The sequence below is a fragment of the Equus caballus genome, chromosome 7, assembly GCF_041296265.1.
Source record: "Equus caballus isolate H_3958 breed thoroughbred chromosome 7, TB-T2T, whole genome shotgun sequence".
NCBI lineage: Eukaryota > Metazoa > Chordata > Mammalia > Perissodactyla > Equidae > Equus > Equus caballus.
This window is the reverse complement of record NC_091690.1, coordinates 4,476,470-4,498,664: the sequence shown is the minus strand read 5'-3', so window position 1 is coordinate 4,498,664 and position 22,195 is coordinate 4,476,470. Positions and strand designations below refer to the sequence as shown.

General features: G+C 54.7%; 2 protein-coding genes across 5 annotated transcripts; both read left to right on the top strand.

Moving 5' to 3' along the window:
• Positions 1-355: 355 nt before the first annotated feature.
• SLC25A23 (solute carrier family 25 member 23) lies at positions 356-14,199 on the top strand. Of its 3 annotated transcripts, none has more exons than XM_023644576.2 (10): positions 356-649; positions 1,737-1,863; positions 2,443-2,530; positions 2,802-2,913; positions 3,862-4,020; positions 4,107-4,259; positions 4,416-4,523; positions 5,308-5,475; positions 9,008-9,158; positions 13,856-14,199. In XM_023644576.2, exons 1-10 carry the CDS (start codon positions 494-496, stop codon positions 14,095-14,097), a joined length of 1,464 nt encoding a protein of 487 aa, XP_023500344.1. In that variant the 5' UTR covers positions 356-493; the 3' UTR covers positions 14,098-14,199. The 3 variants fall into 3 exon arrangements, with proteins under 3 accessions (XP_023500344.1, XP_023500345.1, XP_023500346.1); XM_023644577.2 differs by lacking the exon at positions 13,856-14,199 and adding an exon at positions 10,160-12,076; XM_023644578.2 differs by lacking the exon at positions 13,856-14,199 and adding an exon at positions 9,352-9,741.
• Positions 14,200-15,937: 1,738 nt separating this feature from the next.
• On the top strand, positions 15,938-21,832 carry SLC25A41 (solute carrier family 25 member 41). Of its 2 annotated transcripts, none has more exons than XM_023644579.2 (7): positions 15,938-16,295; positions 16,479-16,634; positions 17,139-17,291; positions 17,552-17,614; positions 20,199-20,366; positions 20,464-20,611; positions 21,387-21,832. In XM_023644579.2, exons 1-7 carry the CDS (start codon positions 16,083-16,085, stop codon positions 21,557-21,559), a joined length of 1,074 nt encoding a protein of 357 aa, XP_023500347.1. In that variant the 5' UTR covers positions 15,938-16,082; the 3' UTR covers positions 21,560-21,832. The 2 variants fall into 2 exon arrangements, with proteins under 2 accessions (XP_023500347.1, XP_001495747.3); XM_001495697.6 differs by having other exon boundaries at positions 17,507-17,614.
• The last annotated feature ends 363 nt before the right edge of the window (positions 21,833-22,195 follow it).

The following is a 22,195-nucleotide window of genomic DNA, read 5'->3' as shown; positions in this document are numbered from 1 at the left end:
TTTAGTTCCTGAAGAGGATTAGGAGGGAGGGAGGTTAAGTGGAAGGGGATTACGTAATCCAATCTCTGACATATCCCTACCCTGCCCCCTTGGGCAGAGGGTAAACTGAGGCACGCAGAGACGGAACTCTAAAAGCAGAACTGAGACTACTGGTCTCTCTCGCGCCTCTTCCCAGAATGAACCCCGGTGCCCCCTAGGCTGTGCAACACCGGAGCATCCCTGACATCTCTCCGCACACCACCCCCCCCCAGCACCGCCCCCAGCCCCCTCCCCCCAATGCGGGTCGGGGGAGGAGACGCAAGTTCTGGAGCGGGCGACGACGGCTAGCAGTCACCGCCTCCTGCAAGTGCCAGAGCCAGGCGGGCAGCGCAGAGGCTGCGGTGGCCGTGGCCCCGGAGCTGGCCCTGCGGGGCCCCTGGGGGGGGAGGGGGAACCGCCAAGCCCCCGCTGAGGCCGCCGCTGCCGGGCCTCCCCTCCCCCCCGGGCGGGCGCCATGCGGGGGGGCCCGGGCGACGCGGAGCGGAGGCAGCGCTGGAGTCGCCTCTTCGAGGAGCTGGACAGGAACAAGGATGGCCGCGTGGACGTGCACGAGTTGCGCCAGGGATTGGCCCGGCTGGGCGCGGGCGACCCGGACCGCAGCGCCCAACAGGTATCCCCACCGGGACCCCCGCCTGGCGCGCTGCGCTCGGGTCCTGAGCGCACCGGGGAACGCGAGCCCCTGAATGGAGCGCCCGGACTGCCGGTGGCTGGACTCCGAGACCTGTGCCCAGCCTGGGCGTCTCTGTCCCCTTCCCCCAGCCCACCCGTGTCTGGGCCTAACCCGACTCTCTCAAAACAGGGCCACCGAGGCCCCAGGCCTGCAGCTGGGCTGCCAACACCCGGTCCCCTCCCTCCCCGGGGGTGGGGGATGTCTGCCAGGGAATGGAGCGGTCAGCTTTCCTGCCCACTTCCCTGGACACACCCTCCTCTGAACTCTTTGCACAGCCCAAGACACGGCCTGCTCCCACTTCCAGGAGACACGCCCGCCCCTCCCACCTCCCCCTCCTCTGGGCAGCACTGCCCTCCCGGCCAGCTGCCCCAGCCGCTGGATTTACATTCCCTCTTCTGCCCTTTCCTGTGCCTGTCTCAATGCTCCAGGCTGCCCAAGCGAAGGACCAATCCTGCCTGAGACCACCCTCAGTTGGGGGTGTACCTGTCAGGCAGGAACTTGTTCCGGAGCCCATGCCGATGTCCCCATACACCTGTAGCCCCAGATGCCCCTGGAGCAGCATCCTAAGGTCTCCCGTCCAACCTCCCACATTCCAGATGGGCAAACAGAGCCCTCGAGGCTGCTCTGCTGTGACCTGTCGCTGCCCCGAGCTGTCTCTAATAGGAGCTCCCGAGACTGCCATGTGGACAGGTTTTTATAAGAGCCAGCTGGGGAGACAGGCTTGCAGAGACAAGAGCCCATGGCTTCCTACCACTCCCCAGCTCTGTAACCTTGAACAAGGTTCTTGACCTTGAAGAGCCTCGGTTTGCTGGCCAGGAAAATTGGATGACCGCTGTGCACCTCACAGACCTACTGTGGCAGTGGGCAGCTTGCTGAGCAGCAAGCTGGTGGAGGAGGGGGTGACTTCCCCCGGTCCCTGTCCTCTAGGGGCGGAGGGCCCCGGGTTCCTGGCGTATAAGCTCATCATGCTCCCTCCAGATCGGGGAGCAGACTCCTGGAGCTCCCTCTGACCCTTCTCCCCTGCCAGGGCATCTCCCATGAGGGCGACACTGACCCCGATGGTGGGCTTGACCTGGAGGAGTTTACCCGCTACCTGCAGGAGCGAGAGCAGCGTCTGCTGCTTCTTTTCCACAGTCTGGACCGGAATCAGGACGGTAAGGCCCAAGGATGGGGCTATGCGGGCCCTGGAGACACCAGCGGGGTGAGAATTGGCAGAGCTTGGAGGAAAGGGGAGGGTGACATCTCCCTGATGACTCATAGGCTATTTTGGGAGCTCTCCTCACCCCCACCTAGGTAGTTCGGGGCCCAGCAGGCCCATCGCACCTCCTTTCCCTTCTGGGGTGGGACCCTTATTATTATCCTTATTTTTCTAAGGGATAAAGATCCCCCGCTATGGCTCCTGGGTCTCCTATAAGACATAGACACCCCTCATAGCTTCTTCTGGGTCCCCAATATTGCCTCACGATGCCCTGTGACATAGAGACCCCCATCATTATTTCTGGATTCATTTTTTCATTCATTCATGGAACAGAGGACCACCCCCCAACATTGCTTACTTCCACCTTTCTTATCCCAATGGGTCAGGGACCCCCCACCCCCACCCCTCCTGCAAACCTCACCCTGGGGTCCCACCTCCCCTGGTCTTGCTGGACCATCCCCATTCCACGCTGTCCTGCTCCTCATTCCCAGGGTCCCCACACACACCCCCTTCCCACCTCGGTTCCCCTCTCCAGGTCATATCGATGTCTCTGAGATCCAGCAGAGTTTCAAAGCTCTGGGCATTTCCATCTCGCTGGAGCAGGCGGAGAAAATTCTGCACAGGTGAGTAGCTGGGGGTCAGAATCCCAGGATCCCTCAGCCACCTTGAGCCTCTGGACCCCAGACCCAACGCAGGGTGGGGGGAGCCAGGAAGCTGGGCTTCAGAGGCAGGCAGATCTTGGGCCAGCCTCTTCACCTCTCTGAGCCTCAGTTTCCCTCTCTGTGAAATGGCAAGCTTTCAGTGCAGAGGATCTCAATCGACCCCCAAAACCGACGGAAACCTCACTCCAACCCACCCCCAGCCCCAGGCACTGATTCTGTCCCACTCTCCCAGCATGGACCGTGACGGCACCATGACCATCGACTGGCAAGAGTGGCGAGACCACTTCCTGTTGCATCCGCTGGAGAACGTGGAGGACGTGCTCTATTTCTGGAAGCATTCCACGGTGAGGTGGGGGCGGCCTTCCTCGCCTGGGGGCTGGGCTCCCTTCCCCCCCCCCCGGGGGCCTTGCTCTAGTCTCCCCAGGACAAGGAAGGGCTGGGTCAAGACTCAGGAGGAGGAGCCACTGGGAGCACCCAAAGGATGAGGCTCAGTTCCTGTCCTCCTCCATTTGGGGCTCAGGGGACCCCCCCCCCGGGGAAGTCTCTGCTATGGGATTGGAGCCCTGCAGACTTACTGTGGCGCCTCTGGGGACTGGCTGTGGGGCATCTGGCTCCTCACAACCCACACAGCTGGCCTTGTTCTGGTTTCTGTCTGCCTCAGCAAAGGATTCTGGGACTGGAAAGACAAGTTAGAGATCCCCTATCTTCAGAGGGTCCAGTGGGATCCACCAGAAGGTGGAGGAAGGAGATGTCTAGATTGCCATTTCCTGGGTGGAAATCCCTGGGCGATGCTTGTGGCAGGATCTGATGGCCTCTGGAGGGGATCCATCTGTGGGATCTGGTGAGATCCTCTTGGGAGATCCAGAGATTCTCACCCTGGGGGACCCAAGGAGGGGTCAGTTTAAAGTCTATAAGAGGACTCTGGGGTGGGGGGTGATCTCTGTGGAGGGGATCCCTGTGGGATCTGGTGCGACCCCAGGAGGGATCTGCTGAGCTCCTTATGTGCGAGGTCCCTGGTAGGATCTCGTGTGGCCCTGGAGGGATCTTTATGGGGCAGAGTCTTGGGTGGGATCTCTAGGTGCAATTTCAGGGTGGCCCCTAGGAAAGATGTTGCCATCTTATGTGGGAGACTCCCATGTTGGATGTTTCCATGGGATCCGGTCAGAGTCCAAGAGGGATCTCCTGGGCTCTCCCAGCAAAATTCACTGGTGGACTTTCTGGGGGGCCTGGAATTCGCGGGGGAGATGCCCCCATTTAGGACTGCATGACACCCCCAGCCCCTGCCTCTTCAGGTCCTGGACATTGGCGAGTGCCTGACTGTCCCCGACGAGTTCTCAGAGCAGGAGAAGCTGAGCGGCATGTGGTGGAAGCAGCTGGTGGCGGGCGCGGTGGCGGGCGCTGTGTCTCGGACAGGCACCGCCCCTCTGGACCGCCTCAAGGTCTTCATGCAGGTGAGGGGGCCTGGAGGAACCCCCACCTCCTCCTGGGCCTGGGCCCCCCGGAGGGGACCCCAAGGCCACCTCGTCTCCCCGCGCAGGTCCACGCCTCCAAGACCAACCGGCTGAATATCTTGGGGGGCCTACGGAGCATGATCCGAGAAGGGGGTGTGCGTTCCCTGTGGCGTGGCAACGGGATCAACGTGCTCAAGATTGCCCCTGAGTCGGCTATCAAGTTCATGGCCTATGAGCAGGTGGGGGCAGGCATGGGGAGCCGGGGGGCTGCACAGGAGGAGCTGCAGGATTGGCTGGGGGTGTGGGGGTGTCTGTGGGTCCCCGGGAGTGGGCATCTGCTCCTGCATGGCAGGCTCAACCCTGAGGTCCTACCCACCCATCTCTCCCACCCTCAGATCAAGTGGGCCATCCGGGGACAGCAGGAGACGCTGCACGTGCAGGAGCGCTTTGTGGCTGGCTCCCTGGCTGGCGCCACGGCCCAAACCATCATTTACCCCATGGAGGTGAGAAGGAGGGACCATGGCAGAGACCCCATTGCAGGATGGGGGACCTGCAATAACCATATCATGCTGTGGCGTGATAAGCATTGGGATGGTAACTTTCCCTCTTCTTGATTCGCACTGCAGCTCACTAGAGCAATGCTGTTTCATGTGTCATCTGTCCGGGGATCACAATTTGGATTTATAAATGAAGTCTGGATGTGCAGTTCAGGGCCAGTATGGTGGCTTCAAAGTGTTAGAGACCCAGTGTCCTTCCCTCTACCTTGTTGTTCTACCATCTCAGCATGGAGCACCCACCTCATGAACCAAAATGGCTGCTTGGGCTCCAGTCATCACAGCCACATTCCAGTCAAGAAGGAAGAATAGACAAAAGAAAGAACACCTCCCTGCCTTTAACGATGCATTTTGAATGTCGCACATACTTCTCCTTCTTCTGTTTCGTTGGCTAGGACTTAGTCACATGGCCACACACCTAGGGAAACGGAGAAATGTAGTATTTATTTCTAGATGCTGTGCGTTTGCTGAAAATTACAGTTTCTATTATTAAGGAAGATGGGCCAAGATATTGAGAGACAGTGAGCAGTGGCTGCCACATGCGACTCTGAGAGGTGTCACCATCTAAGTATAGAATTTAGGGATCATAGAAGATTCTAGAGAAACTGAGGTTTTTTTAATTCACTTATTTTCTGGGTATCTCCTTCCAGGAGTAGCTATTTCTAGGTGTCCTCATTCCTGGAATTAGTGATGGTGGAGTTAGCTTTTCCAAGGAAAACTGGGTTCTCCCCAGGTGCTGAAGACACGGCTGACCCTTCGCCGGACGGGCCAGTACAAGGGGCTTCTGGACTGTGCGCGGCGGATCCTGGAGCACGAAGGGCCCCGCGCCTTCTACCGTGGATACCTGCCCAACGTGCTGGGCATCATACCCTACGCGGGCATCGACCTGGCCGTCTACGAGGTCTGTGGGCAGCCTGCCCCTCCCTTCCTTCTTCTCCTCTCTGGGACCTGTCCACGGGACACCCCCTTCCCATGGGCTGACTCATTCAACCTCCAGAGCTAGTGGGGACAATCCTGGGGTGCAGAAGCGCCAAGGACATTGGGATCCTGAGGAACCCCTTCAGCCTTGGACTCCCCCACTCTCCCACCTCCTCCTGCAAGAACCTTCCATTTGCAGTTCAGCCTGCCAGGGTCTCAGGACACGTGAAAGCTGGGGACCCCCCTAGCCCATGGGATCACGGGAGCAGGCAAAGATGGGCTTCAGAATTGCCCATTTCCCCCAAAACATGTGTGGCACCCAGCTTCTCTCTCCAGACTGCTGTCATCTTCAGGGCCTGCCCATTTCGGTGTCTGCTCTCACCATAAAAAACCAGACCCGGTGACAGCATCATGGCATCTTTCTGAGGAGAGCAGCAACGGGAAATGATTGCTTTTTCTCTCCTAGCAGCTTCATTCATTGCTTTTCTCTTCTCCTGGTGGGACCACCAGATGCTCCCAATTCGCACAGCCCCAGACGTCCCCAGGCATCCCCTTAAATCTGTGCATCCAGGACAGGGCCAGCTTCATGGGGAGGCAACCTGAGCAGGCACCAGGGACCCCACAGTCAGAAGGGCCAGCTCTTGGTTCACGCCATATTGAGATTGCTAGTAATCTTTGAACAAAAGACCTCAAGTATTTTTATTTTGCACTGGGCCCTGCTAATTAGGTAGCTGGTTCCAATCGAAGAGACTCTGTGCCTGCCAGCCATCCCCGCCCCCCATACCATCCAGCATCTATGCAGCCAGCTGAGACAAGGACTTCGCTCATTCATTCATTTGATCATTCATTCATTGGCTTGATCGCTTAGCAACTATTTGTGAAGCGTCCATAGGTGCTGGGCCCCGCACCGGTCGTTCCAGATACGGCAACTGGTGTGAACATCACAATTCGCGCCCTCCTGGGGCATCCACTCCGATGAGCGAGGAAGTCAGTCAACCAGCAAATAAGTAGTTTCAGATCCTGATAAGTTCTCAGAAGATAATAAGACCAGATGTGTCATCGAAAGTAAGAGTGGGTGGAGGGGGGTTTAGGAAACCCTCTGAGAGGTGGCGTTGGAACGATGAATTGAGCACATTACCAAGAGCGGGTGTGGACAAGGCAGGGAGCACAGTGCGTGCAAAGCTCTGGGAGCAGGAACGAATTTGGCCTGTTGGAGGAGTGGCAGTCTTGAATTCCTAGAGCTGACTGAAGAGTTAGCAAGGACTCAGGGCTGAAGATAGATTTTGGGTTTATCCTAAATGCAATAGGAAGCCATTGAGGGTCATGAGCAGAAATAAGACGCAACCTTCTTTAATCCATTCTTCACCAAAAAAGGGAGTTCGGAGGTCTAAGCAGTTTGAGGAGCCCTGTGCCCTCTTGGAGTTTCAAAATCTACGTCAGTCCCTTAAAGGCTCTGAGAAGTCCCGCAGAAAAGTGATTTAACTTTCTTTTTTTCAGCCCGGTGTGGGCTGTACTTATCCAGTGATCAGAACGTCTTTTCAACAGAACAGCTCTAAAAACTCATTAAACATCTGTTTAGCAAGTGCTGTTCCAGACCCCAAAGAAGGCTATTTAAAATTGTAAGGGCAATAATGGTAAAAACTCTTGCTTCTTATGTTCCCATTCCATGCCTGGGCCAGACATCACTAATCCATCACCACATGGGGTCCCTCTCAACACAATTCTGGGCCGCCGTTATCAATGGATTAGAATTGACACGGGAGATGAAACCTGAGTCACTCCAGTGCCCAAAGCCAAAAAGACAATCCTGTCTTTGTAGAAGGCCGCCCTAAAGACCAAGGGCACAGCTCAGGACCCGGGTGTGGCTCTGAATGTCGATTGGCACCTTTATTTTGTGGTTTGGGGTGAATAACTTCCCTCCAGCCTCAGTTTCTCATCAACAAGTGGGCATTAGAATAGTACCTGTCTTGGTCTGAGGTCTTCCAGAAGCAGGGAGTGAGGACAAGTGGTTTTTCCGGGAGGTAGTAAGACAGGGAGGGGAACGGAGCCAAAACAGAGAGAATGTATTAGTCCCCTAGGGCTGCCTAGGCAAGTACCACAAACTGGGTGGTGCCAAAGAACGGAAATTTATTGTCACAGTTATGGAGGCCAGAGGCCCCAGTCAAGGTCTCGGCAGGGCCATGCTCCCTCTGAAACCTGTAGGAAAGGGTCATTCCTTGCTTCTCTCCCAGCTTCCGGTGGTGGCTGGCAATCCTTGGCTTGCAGACCCATCCCTCTAATGACTGCCTCTGTCGCCATGTGGCTGTCATCTCCCTGTGTCTCTGTCTCTGTTTCTCCCCTCTTCTTCTAAGGACACCGGTCATATTTAGTTAAGGGCCCACCCAACTCCAGGATGAACTTGTCTTAACTCATTGCATCTGCAAAGACCCTCTTTGCAAAGAAAGGCACCATCTGAGGGTCCTGGGGGTTAGCACTCCAACCTGTCTTTTCGAGGGGATGCAGCTGAACCCATAACAGCGCGTTAGGAAGCAAGGTACCACGGCGGGCAGGTGGAGGTGAATTCCGATGGAGACCTCGGGGAGGCAGCATAGAACGTGTGCCACCAGAGAGGAAGGGAGCTGGGGTATTGATACACCAAATCGGTCATTTGGAGGTTGCTTCTGGGGGTGCGCATTCCCCAGCACTTCCTGCCTATTCCTACGTGCTCAGAGCAGCTTTGCCTGGGACCAGAGAAGGTCCTCAGGCCGTGCTGTGGATGCTGGCAGCTGGAAGTGGGCAGATTTGAGCTGAAATGGTAAGGGATAAGGGTGGGGTGCCCACCTCGGAGAGTGTATGAGTCCCCGTGGCGGCTATAACTAAGGACCCCAAACTTAGTGGCTTAAAAGAGCATCCATGAATTATCTCACAGTTATGAAGGGCAGAGGTGCACCATGGGCCTCCCCGAACTAAAATCAAGGTGTCGCGGGGCTGGATCCTTCTGAGGTTCCAGGGGAGCATCTGTTTCCGTCCTTTTCAAGTTTCTAGTGATCTCCTGCATGCCTCGGCCGGTGGGCCCTTTCTCCACCTTCAAAGCCAGCAGCATAGCGTCTTCCACCCTCTCTCTGTCTCTCTGGCCTCTGCCTCTGTTGTCACATCTCCTTCTCTGACTCTTTCAAGGAGCCTTGTGATGACATTGGACCAACCTGGATGTACTCCAGGGTCATCTTCCATCTCAAGGTCTTTCACTTAATCGTATCTGCAAAGTCCCTTTTGCCACATAAGGTCCCACATTCACAGGTTCCAGGGGCTAGGGCGTGGACAGTAGGGGGCCCGTCATTCCACGTACCATAGAGGGTCGAGGTGAGAACTGAGTGAGAGAATGCAGGTAAGGTTTGCATGGCACCTAGGAGGTACTGAGTGCTCAGCTGGTACCGGCCGTGACGGGATCCAGAAGCCAATCAGCAGGGGCCTCTGAACCCGGGGTCCTGGTGTCGTTCTCCTCCAACCCACCCTGCTTCCTTCTTCACCCCTGCCAGACCCTGAAGAACCAATGGCTTCAGCAGTACAGCCACGACTCGGCAGACCCGGGCATCCTCGTGCTCCTGGCCTGCGGCACCATCTCCAGCACCTGTGGCCAGATAGCCAGTTACCCCCTGGCCCTGGTCCGGACCCGCATGCAGGCCCAAGGTGAGGCCTGGGCGGGAGGATGGGGAAGGAAAGATCTCAAGAGTTGGGTCCCACCTCCCCGTCCCCAGCTCCTCCTCCCGTGTAGACAGAGGTCCTCCTGGCTTTAGATGGCCTTGACTAAAGTCCCTACCTTTCTCTGGGCCTCAGTTTACCCATTTGAAACATTAGAATGGGAGCGCTTTATCCTAACTAGGAGAACAGAGGCAGCGGGTGCCGGAGGAGCTCCCCAGCAATCTTAGCTGAGAGGCTGCTATTGGCAGACGGCTGGCCGGCCAGGCTGGTAACTCGAGCTCTAATTTGCAAGGCTGGGTTATAGTGGGGGAGAGGCCAGGAACCGGGTAAGGAGGGGCAGGTCCAGGCTGCTTATTGTTTTATCATTTTTCTCTGTCTTTTTTTTCTTTATGGGTTTCTTTTTTTCTTTCCCCCTCCTCCCCCTGAATCTGTTTTGAGAATTTCCTCGGGAATATTTGTGTTTTGTGTTTTTTGCTGGGGGGGTGGTTGCCTAAGGCTGGGTCCCCCCACCGTCACAGAGCTCACAGGCTGGGAAGGAAGGAAGATGCTGAATAAATCATTCCACAGTTAAGTATGGATTTAGGGTTGAATAAAGGGGAGAAGGAGGAGCCGGACTTAGACTGGGGCACCAAGGAGGGCTCCCCTCAAGAGCTGGCTTTCAAATGGAGTTTGGGAGGATGCGTAAGAGTTAGCTGGGAGAAGAGGAAGGGAATTGAGTTCCAGGAAGAGTAAAGTTCTGGGCCCTCTCCCACCACACACATGCATACCTGCTGTGTTTCTAATGGACCCCAAACTTGGGCCCTCCAGGTTAGGGTGCAAAGGTGAGCCGCCAATTCTAAGGCCAGTAGAAGTCCTGACGCTGAGTGGTAGGTCCTGCTTTTAGTCTAATCATCTTCCCTCTTGCTGCACTGACCATCTTGTCCAGCCTTGGGGGGGCAAGAGGGGAAAGTGAGAGGGGGGACCTTACCTGGTCTCCCACCCCCTCCCAGCCTCCGTCGAGGGCGGCCCCCAGCTCTCCATGCTGGGTCTACTCCATCACATCCTGTCCCAGGAGGGCGTGCGGGGCCTCTACCGGGGCATTGCCCCCAACTTCATGAAGGTTATCCCAGCTGTGAGCATCTCCTATGTAGTCTACGAGAACATGAAGCAGGCCCTGGGGGTCACGTCCAGGTGAGGGACCCAGAGCCTGTCCCCCACAAGATCCTTCACCTCAATCGTGATGCTCCCTACACCTCAGCCACTGGAACCTGATGGCCCAGCCAGTGGGTCCCAGGTCCCCCCACACTCAAACCACAGGTCCCCACACTTCAGCCACGGGTCCTGCACGCCCACATCCCAGCTACTTGATCCCGTGTTTTCTTGTCCCCGCACACACACTGGGTCCTGGACCTCCATGTCTTAACCACTGGATCCCCCACAACCCTGCTAATGGATCCTGATACCCCAGCCCCAGGAGCACATCACCCCATATCTGATTGCCCAGACCCCAGCTGCCTCAGGCACCAGATCCAGTGTCCCCACGCAGCACTGGATCCCAGATCCCCAGCCCCACTGGTGGATCCCAGATCCCTACGCTTCAAGCTCTGGATCTCCCAGCTCTGCCACTGGATTCTGGATATCAAGAAACCTCAGCCACCGGATCCTGACAATGCAATGCCTGGATCCCGGGGCCCCAACCACTGGATCTCAGATCCCCTCACCCCAACCACTGGATTCCTGAATTCCTTTACCTCGACACTGGGTCCTGGATCCCTCTGCTTCGACTGCCGGATCCCTACATTTCAACCACTACACCCTCAACCCCCAACCACTGGATCCCAGATGCCCAACCACCAACCCGCCAGATCCTAAAGCCACTGGCAGAGCGAGTGGGTCCTGGCCACCCTAACTGCTGGATCTCAGATCCCTTCGTCGCAGGAATCGGATCCCGAAACCTCACCCCTAGGAGGCAGACCCTGACACCTCCAGGCAATGGATCCCAACATCATAACCCCTGGTTTCTGACTTGAACCCCCCAAGCACTGGATCCTAACTGCTCAGACCACCAAGTCAAGATCCCAAAGGGCCAATGGTAGCATCCTAGAGCCCACGAGCCCCCGCATCAGGCACACACTAGAGCCCGGAGACCCCTCCCCATGACATGAATCCCATAGTCTAGGGAGCCTGCAGCTGGCCCAGGTCCTGGCCTCCCAGGTCCAGAAAACCCACAGGACTCGGCCAAGGTCCTGACCCTGCAAGCTGCCCCTCCCATGCCCTGCACAGACCCCGGATCCCCCCACCTCCCAGCATGACCACAGCTCTGCGCCCTATGGAGAAACTGCTCCCTCAAGAGCCTCCCCCCCACAACGCTCTGCAGCATCTCCCACCCCCGATAACAGCTGATAACCCTCCTCAGAGCCTGGGTCCCTCTGCGGGATCCAGTTGCTCCTTCTTGGTGGCTGGCAAAGAGGGAAACTGAGGCCAGGGACACATTAAGGGGACCCTCCGCAGGCTTCAGCGTTGGAAGCCAGGAGCAAGTCTATAGAGACCACCCTTCCCTAAACCCAAGCAGCCAATTATGCAAAAACAAACAGGCCAAATGCCCCCAAACTCACACCAGGTCTATTTTTCTACCAGAGAGGAGCAGACATCCCGCCCCCCAACTAACCCAAGCCCCCAGCCCACCCCCTACACTCTGCACTTTAGAGTTGGATTCTGAGCTTAGGAGAGTTGGGGGGCCCCCTCGCTCCACTCCTCCCAAGTCCTTGGGGAACCCCAGTAAAGGACTGTGAAAGAGGAACTGGGATGTTTGGGGGAGCTGGAGGGCCCCTCCCAAGTCTTCCCCCTCCCCCCACCTCCACCGTGGCCCACCTCCTGCCCGTGTGTGTTATTTCAAAGGCAAAGAACAAAAGGAACACATTTTCTAAGCTCTTCTACTGTGGTTTTTACTGAAAAGGGGTGGGTGGATGTGGGACCACCTCAAATGCCCACAGGGAGGGGTCGTGGGTCGTCACCCGTCACGCACAGTTCCAGGAGACCAGAAAATGACTCCCTCTTTGGGCCTCAGTTTCCACATCTGTAAATCGGGGGCACGGAGAAGTCCACATTCATGAGCCCTTCTAATTTTTCCTGTAGTTTTTTTTTTTTTTTTTTCCTAATCACACAGTGTGTTAGTTTCCTGGCGCTCCTGCAATAAACTAGCGCAAACTGGAGCTTACATTTTTTTTAGATTGATATATTTTTTTATTGTGGCAAAATATACATAACACTTACCATTTTAACCATTTTAAGTGCACCATTTAGCAGCATGAAGCACATTCACACGGTTGTGCCACCAGCCCCTCCATCCATCTCCAGAACTTTCCATCTCCCCAAACGGAAGCTCTGTCCCCATGAAACACTGACTCCTGCCCCTTCCCCAGCCCCTGGCCCCCCATCCACTTTCTGTCTCTGTGGATGTGGCTCCTCTGGGGACCTCCTGTGAGTGGATCACACAGTGTGTGTCCCTCTGTGTCTGGCTCACGTCCCTGAGCATCATGCCCTCCAGGTCCGTCCACATTGGAGCAGGTGTCAGGATCTCCTTCCTTTTCAAGGCTGAATGACATTTCATTCTCTGGATGGACCATATTTTGTTTATCCACTAATCTGTCAAAGGACACTTGGGGTGTTCCCATCTTTTGGTTATTGTGAATAGAAAACAACAGAAATTTATTCTCTCACGGTTCTAGAAGGCAGAAATCCAAAATTTAGGTGTTGGCAGGACCATGCTCCCTCTGAAAACTCGAGGGGCAGGTCCTTCCTTGCGTCTTCCTAGCCTCTGGTGGCTGCTGGTCATTCTTGGTGTTCCCTGGCTTATAGAACCACCACTCCAATTTCTGCCTGTCTTCACAGGACCAAACTTTTTCCTATGTGGACGATGATGTCTCTCCAAGGTGTCCGCCAACGACCTCTGCCTCTTAGTAGTTGCATTTTTTTTTTTTTTTTGAGGAAGATTAGCCCTGAGCTAACATCTGCTGCCAATCCTCCTCTTTTTGCTGAGGAAGACTGGCCCTGAGCTAACATCCATGCCCATCTTCCTCTACTTTATATGTGGGACGCCTGCCACAGCATGGCGTGCCAAGCAGTGCCATGCCCACACCCGGGATCCAAACCCGTGAACCCCGGGCCGCCGAAGCGGAACGTGCGCACTTAACCACTGTGCCGCTGGGGCGGCCCCAGTAGTTGCATTCCTGTGTAGTCCCCTCTCTCGTTGTACCAACATGGGTCTGTACAACCAAGAGAACACAGTTGTGCATCGCTTCATGAAGGGATCCGTTCTGAGAAATGTGTCACTAGGCGATTTTGTTGTGCCATCATCAGAGAGCGTGCTTACACAAACCTAGATGGTACAGCCTCCTACACGCTTAGGCTCTATGGTATTCATCTTACGGGATCAGCATCGTAAATGTGGCCCGTTGTTGACCGAAACATCATTACATGGCACGTGACTATACAGCAGAAGTGACGATACATTAATTCAAAGGTTAGGTTATAAAAAGACGCCACAGCTTGTTTGTGTCTTAAGCTATGGTTTGCGGGGGAGCGATCATTTGTTACGCGGCAATAGCTAACTGATACACATACACGTCATAGACATGATTTCTCACACACTCAAGTAAGGATCAAGCCTTGCTAACTATTTTGTATTTTTATTTCCTTTGAATTAGGTCCTTGGGATCAATTCCCAGAAGGGGAATGGCTGAGTCAAAGGATACGACTATCTCAGGGTTGCAGCACCAGAAAAACTGTGTGCAATATACACAGCTACAAACAAGCAATTGACATGACCAGTTTTACTGCAGCCATATCAGCACTGAGCGTTACCACTTACTTTCATTTAATCGAGCCAGCGAACATCCATTTTCTTGTCCACATTCCTATATCCCATTTCATGATGGCTGGGATCTAGAAGGCTCTGCTGTCTGATATGCAGTGTGACATTGGACAGGCTGCTTTTCTCTTTCGAAGCCTCAGATTCCCCCACCTGCAAAATAAAGGGCATTTCCACTGACATCTTTAAAGGCAGAAAAACTTACATTTATCAAGCGAGTACTATGTACCCTGGCTCTGTGCTCATCCCTCTAGTGTCTTATCTCATTCACTTATTCACGTATTTATTGAACACCTACTTTGTGCCAGACCCAGTTCTGGGCACAGGATACAGAAGGGCCTGAAACAGACAAACATCGCTGTTCTCACAGACCCTGCCTCCCAGTGGGGAGAGACGAATAATAAGAAACATATGTGAGCAACTATACAGCAGTGGAGAAAGCAAAGGCACTATGGGGAAAAATTAAGGACGGAAGGAGGGTAAGAAATCCTGCAAGGCAGAGTTTATGTTTTAAACAAGGTGGTCAGAGAAGGGCTCCCAGAGATGACATCTGAATACAGATTAAAAGATGGTGAGGGAGGGAGCCTTAGGGATGACTAGGGAAACAGCATGCCAGGCAGAGGGAACAGCTTGTGCAAAGGCCCTGGGGCAGGATCGTGCTTACTGTGTTGGAGGAACATTGAGGAGGCCTATGTGGCTGGAGCAGAGAGAGTGAGGAGGAGGGAGGGCGGGGAGGGGACGGGGCAGGTCGTTTGTGGCCTGGGGGGCTGCGAGAAGGACTCAGCTTCAAGCCAGAAGGACTCAACTGTGTCCCACCCCAGGAGGGAGCCTGGAGGGGTGTGGGCAGAGGAGAGCCAGCCCTGACTCAGGTGCTCACATGCGCCCTCTGGTGGGTGCTGTTGGGAGGACAGATTGGAGGATGAGGGCCGGAGCTGGGGACCGGGGCTGAGGCACCTGCACTGATCTAGGTGAGGCGATGACCGGGCCGGACCAGGGTGGTGGCCGTGGATATGGTAAAATGCAACCAGTTTCTAGATATATTTTGAAGGTTAAGTTCACAGGATTTGATGACACCGTGTGGGCATGAAACCGGGGAACCGAGGATGACATCAAGGTTTTTTACCCAAACACCTGGGAGGATGGAAGTGCCCTCAGAGAAGACTCTCACTCGATCCTATTGACAACACTAGGCCGTGGAGTTTACCGTTACTTCCAATTTCCAGATGGGGAAACTGAAGCTCAGAGAAGTAAAGCAGATACTCCAAGGTCACACAGCAAGAAGTGTCCGAGACGGGATTCAAACCCAGGTCCTTCTCACTCCGAACCTATGCCTGTCTTACTTTGGGGACCAACTGTGTCCCTCTCTCCTAGAGCTCCAGAGCCTCCCCATCCTCCTTCATTTCCATCTCCTATTGCCGTGACAACAAAATGCGGTGTGTTTCGTTTCCTATGGCTGCTGTCACAAAGGACCACAAACATGGTGGCTTGAAACAACACACATGTATTCTTCTGGAGGTCAGGAGCCTGACATGGGTCTCACGGAGCTACAATCAAGCTGTGCACAGGGCTGTGTTCCTTCTCCAGGGAGAATTGGCTGCCTGGCCTTTTCCAGCCTCTAAAGGCCTCCTGCAGCCCACGGCTCGTGGCCCTTCCTCCGTCTTCAAAGCCAGCAATGGCCGCCCAAGTCTTCCTCACATTGAGTCACTCCGATGCCTCCTCTTCTGCCTCCCCTTTTCCCTTTAAGGACTCATGAGGTTACATTGGGCCCACCCCAGTTAATCCAGAATCATCTCTCCATCTCCCCGTCAGCGGGTTAGCATCCTTAATTCCATCTGTGAAAGGAGTCCTCCCCTTGCTGAGGATGGACACCACACGTTCACAGGGGCGGAGGGATTAAGAAGTGGACTTTTTTGGGGGACAGACCCTCCCTCTGCCCGCCATATCCAGTGAGGTCACAAGGGCCTCTGTGACCTCATCAATTCCCTGGTACCCAAATTTACAAGATGCCCCTCCCACATGATTGCTAAGGATTTGAACCTAGATGTCTGGACCTTCCAGCTGCCATGGGGGCCCAACCTGAGGAAGCTCAGGGGCCTTTCTCGAGGGTCCAGACCCTGTTGAGGACAGTCAAGGCCTCACTCAGCAAAGCTGAGCCCCTGCCCCCGCCCCCACCCCCTCCCCCACCCCTCCCCTGGAACCCAGGCTGCACGCATGTGTACGGGTATGTGTTTGGGCACGTGGGTGAAAATAATTTGGAGCATCTCCCATCACAGCAGGTGAGCTTGGGAACCACGGGTCTCCCGGGACCCCCAGCCTGTCCCATCTGCATGGCCCACACCCCTTCAAGCAGACCAAGAATTCCACCTTGAAGCAGTGGGGCCTCTCATGGGGGGCGGTGGGGAGGGGGTTCTGGAGATGTGTCCGGCTGAGTCTGGGTGGGAGCTGGGTCTGCCCCTCAGGTGCTGGACACGGGAGAGCAGCTGATGGTCCCCGTGGAGGTCCTGGAGCTGGATAACGCGGGGGCCTTGTGGAAGTTTCTGCTCTCGGGAGCCATGACTGGGGCGGTGTCTCGCACCGGGACGGCCCCTCTGGACCGCGCCAAGGTGTACATGCAGGTGCGTGGGGAGCCCGGCCAGCGCCGGAGCCATCGAGGTGGGGATGGACGGAGGTGGAGCTGATGGAGCTCAGGCTGGGGGTGAGGGTGCAACTGGAAACAGGCATGAGGGTGCGGTTGGGACACGGGTTGGAGTTAGAAGATGCTGAATGGAGACGGGGTGGGAGCTGGAGTTGGGGTGACGACTCGATGCCCCGTGGGGATGGGGTGGAGATCGGGGAATCGGGGCTGGGGTCTTTGGATGGCTCTGATGACAAAACAGGACTGCAGAGGAGAGGAAGATGAGGCATGAAATGGGAACGAGGGTCAGTGTTGGGTTTGGGTCTGGCCTGCATTACACAATTCCAGCCAGGGAAGGAGCTGGAGAAGGAACGGGGATGGGAGCGGGTACGGTTGGGGTTGGGTGGCTGAGGACAGGATGGGGTTGAGCACCAGGCTGGGATGGGGATGGAGATGGGGAGGAGGGGGGGCTCCTCACAGAGCTGCGGGGCCTCCCTACCCCCAGGTCTACTCCTCCAAGACGAACTTCTTGAACCTGCTGGGGGGGCTACGGAGCATGGTCCAGGAGGGCGGCTTCCGTTCCCTTTGGCGGGGCAACGGTATCAACGTCCTCAAGATTGCCCCCGAATACGCCATCAAGTTCTCCACGTTTGAACGGGTAGGGGGATGGGCTATGGGCTGCTTTCTCTAGCCCACCCTCAACCCCAAACCTCTCCTATAGCCCCCTCCCCGCCACCAAAGCCCAGATCCTTATCCAAGACACACTTTCACCCTCCACGACCCAGACCTCTGCCCCTGGATGGGTTTCAGGTAGAAGGATGGTTAGCTCACACTAACCGCCTCACCACCTCACGCTCCTCTCTCCTGTCCCAGTGTAAGAATTACTTCTGCGGAGTACATGAGTCTCCACCCTTTCAGGAACGACTCCTGGCTGGCTCCCTCGCCGTGGCCACCTCCCAGACGCTCATCAACCCCATGGAGGTGAGAAAATCTCGGCCCCGTTGCTGAAACACGAGGAAAATTCATTGCCAGCTGCTGCTGCTGCTTCCTCCATCTTCATCTTCTTCCTCCTCCCCCTTCTCCTCTTTTCCTTCTTCACGTGAGATGCGTATCAAACGTTTATTCCAGATGGCTACCCAGTCACCAACACTATTTACTATTTACTGAATGATCTGAGATGCCACTTTTGTAATTGACTAAGTTCCGGGATATATTTGGGCTTATTTCTGGCTTTTTTCTTCTTGTTGCTCTGGTGTCTGTTCACGCACTAGTATTTTTAATTTTTAATGAATAGACTTTATTTTGTAGAGCAGGTCAACGTTTACAGAAAAATTAAGCGGAAAATAGAGGGTTCCCATATACCTCTCTCTCGATATATACAAAGTTTTCACTGTTATTAACACCTTACATTAGGGAGACCATTTATTGCAATTGATGAGCCAATATTGATACATTGTTACTAATTTATCACGCTTCAATCTCGCGCTGTATCTTTCTATGAGTTTTGACAATGTTTAATGACATGTATCCACCATTACTGTATCAGAGTAGTTTCACAGCCCTAAAAATCTCCTGTGCCCCACCTATTCCTCCCTCCTTCCTTTCCCCCAATCCCTGATTATTTTACCATCTGTAGAGTTTTGCCTTCTGTCTGAATTTATTTATTTATTTTTTTGGTGAGGAAGATTGGCCCTGAGCTAACATCTGTGCCAATCTTCCTCTATTTTTTATGAGGGATGCCACCACAGCATGGCTTGACAAGCAGTGCTAGGTCCACGCCTGGGATCTGAACCTGAGAACCCCAGGCCGCTAAAGCAGAGCGCACCAAACTTAACCACTACACCACTGGGCCGGCCCCTGTCTTTAATTTTTGAGGCTTGATATTGTTTTATCATTCTCCATCCCTGCTCTTTTTTTTTTTTAGTCAATTTTGCAGACTATTCTCCTCTGTTGATTTTTCTATAGAAACTTCACAAGCAACATGTCTAGTCGAGAAAACAAAATCACCTACTGGCATGTTTTACTGGGGTGGTGTTCAATTCATAAATATGCTTAGAGGTATTGCCATCTGTATGATGTTGGGTCGAATATCCAAAAACACTTCCATTTTCTCAAGTCTCCTTTAGGTCCTTTAATGGTCTTTTAAAGTTTTCTTCATATAATTTTCGTCTCGTTAAGTTTCTTTCAAAGTGTATTAATTTTCGATTGTTGCATAATAAATTACCACTCTTGGTAGCTTTAAATGATACAGATTTACTATCTCATTGTTTCTGTGGGTCATCTCTGGGCACTGGCTTGTCAGGTCCTCTGCTCGGGGTTTCATGAGGAGGAAATCAAGGTGTCGCTACTAACGAAGCCATCTGAGGCTCAGATCCTCTGCCAAGCTCCTGGGTTCTTGGCAGAATTCAGTTTCTTATGGTTGTAGGACTGAGGTCCTGAGCTCCTAGAGGCCACCCTCTGTTTCCTGCCATGTGGTCCTCTCCACAAGAGTTTACTTGTTTTGTTTTTTTCTTTAAATATTCAAATCCAGAATTTTTTTTTTTTAGGTATCCTTTTTGGTGAGGAAGCTTGACCCTGAGCTAACATCTGTTGCCAATCTTCCCTTTTTTTTTTTCTTCTCCCCAAAGCCCCAGTACAAAGTTGTATATCCTAGTTGTAAGTCATTCTAGCTCTTCTACGTGGGATGCCGTCACAGCCTCACCTGATGAGCAGTGTGCAGGTCCATGCCCAGGATCCAAACTGGGGAACCCTAGGCCGCCAAAGTGGAATGCGCAAGCTTAACCAGCCAGCTACGGGGCCAGCCCCAGTTTGCTTAAGACCAACCAGAAAGTGTCTCTGAGTCTTCCAATCTCTCTGACTTCTGGCTCTGAGTCTCAAAAGACTCTCTTTCAAAAGGTGTGCCTGATTAGGTATGGCCCACCAGGGACAATTTTTCCTGATTCACTTAAAGTCAACTGCTTAGGGGCCTTCATTACATCTGCAAAATCCCTTCACCTTTGCCATATCATGTAACCTGATCAGGGGAGGGATATCCCATTGTATTCACAGGTCCAGCCCTTGCTCACAGTGTGTGTGGGGGGGGGGGGGGGGGTGGATTAGAGCATGCATACCAGGGGGGTGGGAATTTTGGGGACTACCTTAGAATTTGGCCTACCACACTTGGTGTTCTGTCTTTTTTGCACCTAGCAGAGTTGCAAAAATTTTTATATTGGGGCATTTCATAAAAATTCCAAATTTTTGGCTTCTTTTGGGAAACTGGCAGATCTGGCCACCGAGGGCTCATACTTCCACGGTGCTATGTGTATGGCTGGTGCTAGGTGGAAGTTGCCACAGACCTCACTCAGCTCACATCGCTTCCCTTCCCTCTTGACCCCTGTCACCCTTGAGCTTCTGGCCGCTGGGCTGAGAGCACACACAGGCCAAGGGAGCTGAGGCTCTGGGTTTGAAACCCAGCTGTGCACATTCCTGAGCAGCTTCCTCGTTTGCAGATGGGACGGTGGCCACTGTGGAGGGTTCTTTGGGAGGATTAAAGCAAATAAGCCGTCTTACTCCTCACCCTCCCCAGGTGCTGAAGACACGGCTGACCCTGCGCCGGACAGGCCAGTACAAGGGGCTTCTGGACTGTGCCAGGCAGATCCTGGAGCGGGAAGGCACGAGGGCCCTCTATCGTGGCTACCTGCCCAACATGCTGGGCATCATCCCATATGCCTGCACCGACCTGGCCGTCTACGAGGTAGGGGTCCCTCGGGGTGGGGGCGGTGGGGGGCGTGGCACCGGGGGCGTGAACCCAGGCATGTAATGAGCTTCCTCCTGGCCCCTTTCTCTTGTAGACGCTCAGGTGCTTCTGGCTGAAGTCAGGCAGGGACATGCAGGACCCTAGTGGCCTGGTCAGTCTGTCGTCCGTGACGCTGTCCACGACCTGTGGCCAGATGGCCAGTTACCCACTGACTTTGGTGCGCACCAGGATGCAGGCCCAAGGTCAGCCTGGCCCTGGTGGCCCCTGCGCATGCCCCTCACCCATTGCCTCAGCTCTGGATGTTTTCGTGTCCCAAAACTGACCCCCAAACCGCCCACATCTGTTCCTGGCCACCTTTGCTGACACCCGAACCCACCACGACTTACACTCACCCCCAAATCTGATCCTGGCCCTCAAATGAACCCTACAGATCACTAAAGTGAACACCCATCTCTCGACCGGCCCCGACAACTCACCCCAATTACGACCCAGGTCCAAAACTCAAGACATATATTCCCCAAATGACCTCCAAACTTTTTCAAATCAGATCCAGCCCTCAACTGGCTCCAAAAGTCGAAATGGCTCCTAAATTGGCCGAATCTGACCCTTAGATGTCCCAAAATTCAAAACCACTTCCGCCACTACCCTGAGAACTCCCCAAATGTGACTTCCCCAAATGGACTGTCAGCCCCTAAACCAATTTACAAACATCCAAACAGGTGCTTAGCCCACTACCCTCATCTTGAAAATGTCCCCAAATGACCCCTTAGCACATTCTCCAAATCTCCAGATCTTAGAAATTCTCTCTCAAATAAGCCCAGATGTTCTCTAAGATGTTCCTGAAAGTGAGTCCTAAAATGCCGGCCCCTCACTCTCCCCAAACACCTTTTCAACTGACCCCAGGACCCTTGCCCCTGGCTTTGCCCTCATTCCCCAACATTTCAGCCCCTCCCAACCCCCACCCAGGAGGCTGGGTCGTCTCTGGCTGAGGCCCTGATCTTGCCCCTGTCTCCGCAGACACCATGGAGGGCTCAAACCCCACCATGCGTGGAGTCTTCCAGCGGATCCTGGCCCAGCAGGGCTGGCCCGGGCTGTACCGAGGCATGACCCCCACGTTACTGAAGGTGTTGCCGGCAGGTGGCATCAGCTGCATGGTGTACGAAGCCATGAAGAAGACCCTGGGGGTATAGACAGTGAACTAGGTGATACACCCTGGGCAGAAATGGACAGGAGGATCCAGTGTCCCTTGGCCCCAGTGAGCCCTCCAAGCTTGGGCCCCGGGGCAGTTTTTGTCAAGAGAAGCAGGCTGGGAGCCTGGGTCAGAAGATTCCTGGGGCCCCCTCCCCAGGGTGCAGCCGGGGACTAGTCCGGACTCCAGTTTGGCTCCTTGTGGCCTCTCCTGGCTCCAGGGCGAAAGGGTGAATGTGGAGACCACCAGGAGTAAAGAGATGGTTTCTGCTGGACGTGTCTGGGGATACTTGGGTGGAGGAGGGGGGCTGGGGACCTGGATGCCTGGGTCCAAGACAGCAGCTGGATATCTGAAATCTCTGGCTCCAAGAGGGGAGCTGGGAACCCGGGCTTCCTGGAGGAGGGCTGGGCCCCTCGGTCCTGAGTGGGAACTGGAAGCCTGGATGATGCCTGGCTCCAGGAGAGAAGTTGAAGGCTCGGATTGGAGCTTGGAGCTCGGCTCCCGGGACCTTATGTGAAGCGGGTGTGGGGTGTGGAATTAGGGTCTGGGATCCCTCGGTCCTGGGAGCGAACCAATGGCCCCAGACCCTTGAGTTCGGGAGGCAGCTGAGTCCGTGAGTCCTGGAAGGGAAGTGGGG